Genomic DNA, 11,466 nt, shown 5'->3' with positions numbered 1-11,466 from the left:
TCCTCCGTCTGTGGGATTTTCCAGGCAAGAGTACTGGAGTGGGGTGCCATTGACAAAACAGGAACGGCTTCAATGCAGAAACCAAGGGGTTTCCAATGCCCATTGGATAAAGATTTGTCCAAGCAAATTCTAGAGGACATGTACGTAATTTCAAGAAGTGAGCTGCAAATGCAAGAGAGTTTGGGTCCCGTTAATGTGCACCTTAAAAACAGAAGTTTCATAAACATTCTTGAAAAACATCTGACTCGGCTTCTCCCTACAGTCTGAACCACGTAATAGCCCCTCCCCCTTCTTGTTTTTCCAGCCGGCTGGAGCAAAATGAGAGCGCAGTGAGCCGGCCCAGCCTCTCTCCCAGCCGTCCCCGACGCCCACCATGAACCACTTGGAGGGGGCAGCGGAGGTGGAGGTGACGGACGAGGCGGCAGGCGGGGAGGTGAACGAGTCGGTGGAGGCCGACCTGGAGCACCCCGAAGTGGAGGAGGAGCAGCAGCAGCAGCAGCACTATGCGGGTCGCCCCCGGCGCCGCCGCGCCGTCGAGGACCCTCGCGCCCAGCCTGGGCAGCAGCAGCAGCAGCAGGAAGAAGATGAGCATGGGGAGTGCCTGGCGCGCTCGGATTAAAAAAAAAAAGAAAAACATCTGCTTCTCTTTTCCAGGTACTTGCAACCTCAAATAAAGCAGCACAGAAACACAGCACAGGAAGAGTTGGCAGGCAGCTGAGTTTTCTCTGAAAGGATACCTGGACCAGAAAGTCTCGGTTCTACCCTATCAGACAGGGGTCTATAAAACAAAACGTTCGCAATTAAAAAAGATTTGTGCTTATTTTTCATGGAAATCAGTTGTTAATTCCCTTTAGAATGGGAATGCAGCAGAAAAAGTTGGCATGGGGTGTAGAAACTACAAACTCGTCATTTCGGTCTATCTTGTGTGACTGGTGCATGCATCCTTCCCCACTGAGGTATTTCCTGCAGCCCAGGGAAGATTTCATCAGAGGAAGCCTGTGTTGGAATTGCATCACGATCCCGATTGTTTCAAGTCTGTCTTACAACCAATTAATTATAATGAGAACAGGGGGCTCTCCATCTTGTCCCTTGTCCTTTGGCGAGTGGTTATCACACCACGGTTATAAGAGGATGTTTGCAAGAGGAAGTTTTGTAAGAGGAATTTGACAAGGCTCTCATGTGTATTCTGCCCGCCATTGTATTTGCAATAGCATTTCCTATAGTTGATTGTCCTGTAATTCTGGTCTTGCAGCAACTCTGGCGAGGGTAATGTGTTTATTTCCAGAGCGGGTGGTTTGGGTGGGGATCACGAGATGGCAGACAGGTTGTCCTTGTGTGTTTAAAAAGGGCAGGTCAGCCCCAAGGTAATTATCTTCTCTTTCTTTTTGCCTGTAGGGAGAGAGAGAGAGGAAAAAAAGAAAATAAAACATGGCTAAGTTCTATGATTTAAAAGATGAGCATATTAAAATAGTTGGAAGAAAATTAGGTCATTTAAAACATGAAGTTTGTAGGGAGGGAAGAATTTTCTCTGCCCATTGCTTGGACCACATTTTTCTCACTTCACCCCAACACCCTTCTCCAATCTTACCCACACTGGGACTTTTGGGACCTCCTGTTACTTTGTAAATAATGACACAAGGCACAGGGGAAAAAAACCCAACACATTAAGTTTTAGCCTTAGAAATACCTGAGTTTTTATCTAAACTCCATCTGTGAATGAGTAGCCTTGAGTTAGATAAAGCTTTTTGAGCCTCAGTTCTGTCCTCTGTAAAGCGGGGATGATAATGTTACTTTGTAAGGTGGTTTGTGAGGCTTAAATGAGACAAAGTATGAAAAAGAAACAAAAAACAAAACAAAAATAACAGGAAGTATGAAAACATTTGGTTGCTCATGACTGGCATGTCTCCTGCCTTCTTCTCCTCGGGCTGTCCTTCAATTCTTCCCGTCATCTAGTCCTGACCAAGGTATACAGAGCTTGAAATGTCGCCTACATCCCAGCAAATATGGTGTTCCCCCTTTCCTTCTTTCACCCGCTCATCCTTCCTTCCTTCCTTTGAGGCCGCCACATTCCAGTTGTCCGATAAAGCCTTTCCAACTATGAGAAGCCATAGTTTACATATCATGTTTCCCTTGCCACCACATGAAAATATCCACAACTCATGTGGCTCACCATGGTATCAGTCGTGTTCATTCATCCCATCATCTGATTTGCAAGCTGGGTCAATGCTTCCTTTCTTGTTTATGCCTCCCGTGTTGATATCATATCTGACATCTTATATTTTTATAGTGTTTCATTCTTTGTTTCCAGCATGTTTTTTCATATATTATCTCAGTTGAGCTTTATAACATCCTGTGAGGCAAGCAAGACAGATATCAATATTATCGATTTTTATGTTGATGAGTTTAGAAACAGGCTGAGCAGAGAAGGTAGCTTGTCTACCACCACCCCCCAAGAGCGGAACTATAGTTTCCAGAAGCTCATTGTTGTTATCTTGATTCAAGGCAGTCACATGACCTTCACAAGCCACCTCCTGCTTGTATGTGTAATCTACAGCATGTGAAATCTTCCCACACCAGGGATCGAACCAATGTTTCTTACGCTGTATGTGACCCTAACTCCATCAGTGGAATTCTCTGGCTGCAGAGCCTCAGGAATAGGGGTGTTTGTGTACTCCAGTCATTTTTTCCAGGTTGCAAAAGGACCTATTTGAAGTGCCTTTAATATTACATATGATCTGGCTTTTTCTTTAATCTGAGATTTTCTTAAGTGCTGAGATAGACTTTGGTTTTGATTTTCTAACAGTTTAGGACCATCAGAAGCAATATCTTCATCCTGATGGTAAGGAGAGAAGATTCCCAACAAAGTATCAGGCTTCAAGATTTGTCACGTATTTGACCAAACAGGTTTAGCCATTCCTAACTATAATTCATAAGTTCAAAAGTATGCTGAGTTTTATTGTTGCAGAACCTGTTTATCGCTTATCTCATAAGCAGTTGCCGTGTGTTTAGATTAAGTCGATGATTGCTCTTTATGTCTCAGTCCTTAGGCTGCCTAGTCGCCATATACATTCCCATAAACCAAAAATCCGAACACGCCCATATTGACAATAGAATAACCTTCTAATTTTATTTTGATTCCAGAAGACGCTGTGTTCCAGGGGACTTGACTTGTGGAATCTTGCTCACCTCATTTGTGTTGTGTTCGGCCCCATTTCAGACTTGAACCCTACCATGAGGCATGTGAGCCAAGGATTTAAACACAATGCTGGGAAATACATTCAATGTTTGGAGTTTTTAAAATGAACGTGCTGGCATTATAAAATGTTTCTGATTCCTTTCTGATCCAGCTTTGGACCCAAATGTCACTGGCAATTACCCATTTTTTACTTTATTTTCTTTCAAATTTATCTTGGCAAATTTTTATTATTTTGAGTATATATCTGTGGTTTTCTGTTTTCCAAGGAAGCTTTATATGATTAAACCATTACACATAAGATGTGAATTAAGGTGGATATTATTTCTTGGTCTCTTGAGCTAGACTTAAAAGGGAATCCTATAGGAATAAAGGAATATTTGGAAATGAATTTTCAATTCAGCAATGTGTATTGTGTGTTTACTTTGCAATAAGCAACAGGGAAGGAAAGAAAAGATTTAAATACGGGTTTGGTTTTGGAGTACATGAGATTAGTCAGTACAAATAATTGGAGAGGACTCCTTAGTGGTCCAGTGGCAAAGCATCCACCTGCCAATGCAGGGGACAAAGGTTTGATTCCTGGTCTGGGAAGACTCCACATGCTGAGGGGCAAATAATCCTGTGTGCCGCAATTTCTAAAGCTGGTGCGCAGCAACGAAGACCCAGCACAGCCAAAAACAAATAAATAAGTTTTTTAAAAATCGGAGAAATAATACAAATAACTTAAAATAAAATGCTAAAATGGAATCTAAACAAAAGATAGATGAGATTATCTGTGCTACACCTGGAAGAAAAGAGAATTATCACGACGGACCCAAGTCATTAATGAATTGGTTCCCCCAGGCATGCCAGGCACCTTGCCTTCTGGATTCTCAGCATGTCATGAATGATGGCATGAATGTCATGAATGATGGCTAAGGAAAGTACCCATTAGAAGCCAAGACATTCATTGAGTCTGTTTTGGCTTTATATTGCAGAAAAACACTCCCAAACTTAGAAGCTTAGAAACAGCAATCATTTTTATTATCTTTCCAATTCTGTGGTTTGACTTGGGCCCTATTGGATGTTTTTCTGTTCTGTGTGGTGTCTCCAGTCGACAATGTGGGGGCTTTTCTGAACCAGACATCCCAATGGAGAACTCACGTGGCTGGTTGACTCTGGCTGTTGGCTGGGAGCTGAGCTGGGGCTGAACACTGAGTGTCCGGTTCTCCTCCATGTCCCTTGGGCTCCTTCCAGCATGGCAACTGTGTTCCAAGGAGTGGAAGCTGCCAGGCTTCTTAAGGTTCAGGACAGAAGTTCCATAACATCACATGCCATATAGTCTACTGACCAAAGCAGTCACGAGACCAACCCAGAAGCAAGGAGAGGTGAAATAAATGCCCCTTGTCAATGGCAGAATGACTTCTACGTAAAGGTGAAGGAAAGAATTTCCTTGGAGACTACGCACTATAGAGCTCAAGCAAGCACACAAGATGTTCACGGTGAAGGCCAGAACTTTTCATTGGTCAGCCTGCCAGAATCATCCACTGCCACCAATTCCACCACCAGCCTCCTGCCTTCCTCTTCTTTACACCTTTCTTCCCTTGAGTGAACTGAGTCTGTGACTTCTGAGTGCATTCCAAACGCAGATGCCTGCCCTTTTCTGCGAATTGAAAGTCTTCTTTCATACTTCTGTCATAGACTCACGTCCCAGGATTGACACCACCTCCTGCACCCACAGAACTATCCTTAGTGTGATGGGTTCTCTCTCAGACCTCTGCTTATGGCCCTAATGCCTGATTGTCACCTAGTGGGAGTTCCGTAAACTCTTAGTCTCAGCTTGCCTTGGTCAAATCTGATCTCTTGCTCCCAACATTCTGGTTTTAGTATTGATAGAACATGAGATGTGGATGAAAGGCCATGAAAGATCCCATAGATGTTAACAAGTTAAACAGGTTTTGATTGAACAGAGAATGGAAAGTCTGAGCAAATCTCTATGCTTAGGACTAAGCATAGAGTGTTTACAGAACAGACAGGGTGGAGGAAACTTAGTTTGGAATGGGAAAAAATGTGGGGTGGGTGGGAAAATTGGGGTGTAGGGCCAAATGATGATAGTCAGGAAGAGAAGTTTAAATTTGACATAATAAAGAGCAGTAAGCCACTGTTCATTCTTGAGCAAAGGTGTGGTCTAGGGAAATGATGCTGAAGATTAGTCCAGTGGTGGAATGTAGGGGAGGGTGGAGAAACTGAAGTCAAGAAGGCCAATGGTTACTGGGTTCTTGGGTGATGAGTTATAGAACTAGGAGGCTGCAATGGAAATGATGAAAAAAGATGAATATGAGACAATTTGAAGGAAACAATGTATAGGGCAGTGACTTCTTGGACATGGGAAATTAAACTAAAGATGACCAGGAAGTGACTAAAGAAATGGACAATGGGAGGCTGCTGTGGGGTGGGGGAGGGATTGGAATGATTGACAGCAGCGTGAAGAAAGCAATGAACAGGGAGAGATCAGAGTGAAAGAAAGATTGGTTAAACAGGAATGACTCCTCATCGGGGCTGATGAACACGGGAATGAAGAAGGAATGAGTCAGGAAATGTCAAAGGCAGAAGAGATGTTCTTCAGGCAAAGTTTTAATTGAGAAGAAAAGGAAAAAGGACAGGGTGAGAGTGACCTGTCTGGATGCTGAAAATTTTGGAGCCACTGGCAGAAAGAGGGACATGGTAAAGGAAGTTTAGTTGGGAAGGAAGGTGAATATCCCAAGAGGTAAGTGGAAGGTAGCACTTGGTACTCTAGTAGCAGTATCTAGAAAGGCCAAGAGGTGGGGTGAGAAGTTAGGTGACATTGAAGAGTAAGTCCCTTGTCTGAAGTTGAGATCCAGTACCAGTGCGGCTGTGGCACCCACCTATATTTCTGGACCACCTTGGGTTTGCCCTTCACCATCATAAGTCAAGGCTAAGATGGCACATAGGAAGGCAGGTGGTACAGGGATGGGACAGGAGCCCCGAGATTCCAGCTCTCGCCTTTAGTTCTCCATTGGGCTCCCCTGCTGCACAACTGACCTCCATCACCCGACATCAGCTGTTCAGCTCACCAGGTCTGAGGAGAGATGCGTGTGTCACCGAGGTGTCCCCCAAGTACTGTTCACGATCCTCAGCAGCAAATGAATTTGAAGCCATGGATCCTGGCCCTAGTAACACGTGGAGGACCAGGCTGACAAACCTCACAACTCCTTATGCAAACACGCTCTGATCGCCCTGGACCTGAGCCCTGAGGTGCCTGTTCATCCTCCTGCTTCCTCTCATCTCACATCTGCCTCCCAAGATGCCTGGGAAGAGTGCGCCCTTTCCCCACCTTCTCTTTTCTGCTTTTGACTTGGAAGGTAGACGCTTCCCCCAGCTTGTCTCTTTCCCTACTTGATGAAATTCCTTTCCTCTTCAGCTGATATCAGGAATTTCCTATATCTTCTCTTTCTCTTCTGCAGGTGAGTTGAATACATCATAGCTTTTCCTCCTAAAGACTCCATTGTATATTATCTAAGAACAGAGGTGTTCTCTCAATGACCAGGGCAATTATCAGCTTCATCTACTGCCTTTGTAAACATAATTTTCAAGTACACATGTCAAGACAGAAATCCACTGATTTCTTTTCAGTGATAGCATTACCAATAAAGTCAAATCTTTAATGCTCTCCATCTCCAACCCTGGCTCCCTCCATCCTCCCAGAGTTCACCATTGTTGTGAGTTTGGTTTCTATCAGCCTGATAAAAAGGCAACACATTTGAACAATATAAAGGAACTACTGATGGACAAATCTCAAATGTATTACACTCAGTGAAAGAACCCAGTCTCAAAAGATTGCATATGGTTTGGTTTCATTCATAAAACATTTTGGAAAAGGCAAAACTATTGGGATAGAAAAGTTACCAGTGCTTGCTAGCTGCTTTTTTTCCCCAACTATTTTAGATCTATCCAGATTGATATGTGAGTGAGTGACTGCGTGAAGTCGCTCAGTCGTGTCCAACTCTGTGCGACCCCATGGACTGTAGCCTACCAGGCTCCTCCCTCCATGGGATTCTCCAGGCAAGAGTACTGGAGTGGGTTGCCATTTCCTTCTCCAGGGGATCTTCCCGACCCAGAGTTCTCATTCATTTCTTTTTAACTGCCATAGAGTTATTCTATCATATAAATACATCATTTTTCATTTATCTATGGACATTTAACAATATGTGGCTAATATAACTAATAGGAATGAATTCCACTGCACACATTTGAATGAGTTTCTCTAGGATGGATATGCAAAAAGTAGCCTTATTGGGTGGTAAAAAGTATGTATTTTTAGTTTCAACAATTACTGTTAAGATGCCCTCTGAGAAAGCCATATAAAGTTGGACTCCCAGCAAAGTGGTATGAAAAGACCCATCTCCCCCAAAACCTTACAACATTTCACATCATCAAACATTCACTCAGCTGCTTTTACTACACCTTCTAACACACTGGCAATGACAAGGCAATGACAAGGGACTGCTGCAGTCCCTTCACTGGAGTAAGACAGAATGGAGACCCAGGCGGGTCTCTATGGATCAGTGTTTGCAGGGAATTGACGATTTTTTTCCCATTAACTTTGGGTGTGGATGAAGTCATTCAGCAGGAAGACAGTGGAAAACTCAGACTGGACCTTGGGAAATACATGCTTCAGTTCAGGGAGTGAAAATAAAAGAGGGCGAGGATCAGAAAGAAGAGATCAAAGACATCCTAAAAAACCAACAGCTGAAAAAGCCCTGGCAAGAGCTGGCCAGCAGCAGTTGGGGCCTGAGCGCTGGTGGCGAAGCAGCCTGTGTTCAGGTCTACTGAGCCTTTATCAAGTGCTGGGTGCTGCACTGCCTTGCATGCATATTCTGTGTCATCTTCACAGTTCGCTTTATGAATTATTAACTCTGAGGCTTGTTCTGCCCTGTTTCTCAGCTTCCCTGGGGGAATTAAACCCCAGTTGTCCACAGTGGCAATGTGCTTAATAATGCAACCTTGGGACTTCCCTGGTGGTCCAGTGTCTAAGACTCCATGCTTCCAATGCAGGGGACCCAGGTCCAATCCCCAGTCAGGGAACCAGATCCCACATGCCACATCTAAGAGTTCGCATGCCATAACTAAGACCCGGCACAGTCAAATAAAGAAACAAATATATTTTTTAAAATGATGCACGCTTTCTTGGTTTCTCTTTTTCCTGTTTACTTCCTTTCCTCCCTACCAGTGTTTCCCAGTGTCATCTCCCGAATGAGCTATTTGCACTCACATGCTTATGTCAGGGCTCGGCTGAGTCGCTGTGGGTAACAGGCCTGAGATGAAGCTTTCCCAGGCCTTCGTGGGCTGATGCACTGAGAGCTCTGAGTGCATTCGCTGGGGACCAGTTATGGGGGGGAAGTAACGGGTCTGCAGAAGCCAGGTGGGTGCTCAGCAGCTGGGGGCCTCCGCATGGTTTGAGCATCTGAGTCAGGGACCACAAAGATGATGCTAACCAGCCAGAGGACGATGGCTGGTGGTCCCTGTGGGCCTGGGATAGACCCGGAGACCCCCAGTCACACATTTTGTGCCCCAAAGGCCAGTCAGGTGTTCAAGAACCAGGGACACAAATGCCATCCCTCCTGGGAAGGAGCCAGAAGACACCATCCCCCAGGACCCTAAACCTTCCTCCCAAACATCCAAAAAGCCATTTTGCAAAAGACTCTGTGAAAGAAGCAGAAGAGACAGAAATCGGCAAGGCCGAGCTTCGCTTCAGAGGACAGTGAACGGATCAAATGGTCAGAATTAAGAGTCAGCTGTTTTCTCTCCCTCTTTGGTAGGGGAGGATCAGGACCAAGGGCAGACCACAGGAGGAGATCCCTTTTCTCTGCACATCTGAGCAGTGCAGTGTGTTCAAGTGTGTGAGTCCCCTGGTGCAGCTGGTGGGTCCCTGGGGCTGAGCTGGGGGCGTCCATGTTGGGAGCCAGTCCCCTCAGGGTTCAAATATCTTGGAGAAATGTCATGTGCCCCCAGTGATGGGCCGTAAGAGCACAGAGTCTCAACCACGGAACCACCAGGAAGTTCCCTTCATCATCTCTTCTGAGCATGTACAGGTATGAATCTGTCCCTTTCAGGGGCCCTTTTTATTAACATTAGAGCCCCTCTCCACCGGGAGTTCTGACCCTCCGGGACGAGGATGTTGTGCAATTAGGCTCCCTTTCCAGAAGGGCATCTCAATGCCCTTCTGGAAAGGCATTGGAAAGGCATGCCCTTCTGGCACTTGTTGGCCCTCTGTTTCGTATTCCATATCCATTGAAGTCGCACCTTCTACTGAGATGGGAGCTGGTCTCCCTTAGCTGTGGGGGACCCACTCCAGCCCCTTCCAGCGAGGCCTAAGGGGGACCATGGACTTCCTGGCGAGACAGACCCTGAACTGCTCCTAACAAAGTGCCCATGAGGGCAAGAGAAACATTGAAGCCTTAAAACTTCTGGCTAAATCACAACACAGATGTGATTATCTCTGGGGGCCGGGAGGCCATGCCCTTTAGAAAAAAACAAGGAGGCTGCTCCGAGGTGTGTACAGGGCGCTTTGTGTTGGCAGGAGTTTAATTATTCCTTCCCAGGCAGCCGATCATAAGCACTCAGCTGACAAAGCTTCCCTGGGACCATTTGAGGAAGCAGTTTGAACCCTCTGGCTTGAGTAAACACACTGTGAGCACTGGTTCCTCTGCCCTGGACAGTATCTGAGAATAGGGCTCCAGGCCATTTCCTTTACTGGCAGAACAGTGACTTTTCAGGAGGACAAACTCCAAATGTAAGGGCCAGAGGCCTGTCTGCAGCTAACATGGGGGGTGGGGCAGGGCGGGGTAACCATAGCAACAGCAAGAGCCACCAATAGGAGCAATTCTGTCTTGAGCCCCTCTGCATCTCAACCACCGGAGGCATCCTCTCTGCTCCAGAGCTACCCTTCTTGGTCACTGTCTCCATGTTACACTTGAGGAAACTGGGGCTCCGAGAAGGAATCTGTCTCAGATTTTAACCCTACAACTGCTAAGTGATGAAGCAACATTGCAATCCAGGTCTAGTCACTAAACTGCCTTTTGCCCGTATGTCATTTTCAGTCTTTGTCTCTATCTCTCTCATCCTTTTTCTTTCTATGAAACTATCTTCAAACCCTTTGGTTTTACAAATCAAACAATGAGATGTATTGTTGGAAATTTTCCCCCTCAAAGGTCAAAAATCAAGTAACTTCACTCAGGACTTTAAAGATAGAAGAGTATTTCAAAATTCTGTACTGGCTTAGAAAACTGGGAGTTGATCACCTGCCCTGGGTTTGGTTTCCTGCTGGATGCAAGGTAAGCGGGGTGGGTGGCTGAAAGTTTTCACCTTTATGTATGTGACTTTTTTGGTAGAACCTATGCACAGTCCCATGTTCCCCTTGCACTGGCAGAGGAGCACACAACCTTTCCTTGAGGTCTCTGAGAGTCTGAATCTTCCTTCCTAGAACGTTTTGTCTTACCTCTCAGGTCCACACACTGCTGAGAAATGAGGTCGTGAAGGAGTTCTGTTGAGTGCACCTTCTCCTCCACATCCCATCCAAGTTTAGCGAACACTCAGTTGTCTGCATCCATTTTAAAACTGTTTAAATTAGCCAGTTCAGATTATACTTCAAACACTACAGATGGTACCTGCCATTTGGGTTCTATCATATCAATTTGTCTCACAGGGCAATCATACTGCAAAGATACACACAGTTCTATACCAAGGAGTGAAAAAAATACAAATGACTGCAGCAAGGTTACCCTGTGAGGATGTTTTTCTGAGTCCACCATTCACAAAGGTGACCCACAGCTTGTCTGTGTCACTCCCGTGGCTATAGGACCAGCTCCCCAGACTGGTTCTGGGATGCCAAGTTGATCTTGCGATCATGCAAGGTATGACTTATGTGTTGTGTATTCGGGGGAGCAGAAGGCACAACCTCGTGAGTTTCTGCTGGATTTCTAGCGTAAAAAGACAAAATCACTGTTAGCTGTCTCATAAAAGGTGAAGTTTTAATGATCTCAGTTGGGCTTCTCTTGGTACATTGTGTTGTATCCTATCACTGTGAACCAGAAAAGAAAAAAAAATCTGCAAATGTTCTTTACTTCTTGGAACTGTAGATTCAAATGTTGGGAAATGAATGACCAGAGAAGTGTTTTGGAAGGCTTAAACATTTCTAAAAAACTATGAGGGGGAGATGGAAAGGCTTGTTTGCGTATCAGGAAAGCAGAGCCAATCCAAGCAAAGCTTTGGAT

General features: G+C 45.2%; 1 protein-coding gene across 2 annotated transcripts; it reads left to right on the top strand.

Annotated features, from left to right (window-relative positions):
* The first annotated feature begins 237 nt into the window (after window positions 1–237).
* On the top strand, window positions 238–3,595 carry LOC133259186 (amyloid-beta A4 precursor protein-binding family A member 1-like). 2 transcript variants are annotated; one of them, XM_061436381.1, is made up of 2 exons: window positions 238–654; window positions 3,145–3,595. In XM_061436381.1, exon 1 carries the CDS (start codon window positions 374–376, stop codon window positions 617–619), a length of 246 nt encoding a protein of 81 aa, XP_061292365.1. In that variant the 5' UTR covers window positions 238–373; the 3' UTR covers window positions 620–654; window positions 3,145–3,595. The 2 variants fall into 2 exon arrangements, with proteins under 2 accessions (XP_061292365.1, XP_061292364.1); XM_061436380.1 differs by having other exon boundaries at window positions 283–654; window positions 3,142–3,595.
* Window positions 3,596–11,466: the final 7,871 nt, after the last annotated feature.

The sequence above is a fragment of the Bos javanicus genome, chromosome 13 (genome assembly GCF_032452875.1).
Source record: "Bos javanicus breed banteng chromosome 13, ARS-OSU_banteng_1.0, whole genome shotgun sequence".
Taxonomy (NCBI): domain Eukaryota; kingdom Metazoa; phylum Chordata; class Mammalia; order Artiodactyla; family Bovidae; genus Bos; species Bos javanicus.
The sequence above is the reverse complement of the archived record's forward strand: the minus strand, read 5'-3'. Positions and strand labels throughout refer to the sequence as shown.

What these genes read in the sequence shown, in the direction of transcription:
- LOC133259186 (XM_061436381.1), top strand. Translation starts at nt 374, where the DNA reads ATGAACCACTTGGAGGGGGCAGCGGAGGTGGAGGTGACGGACGAGGCG.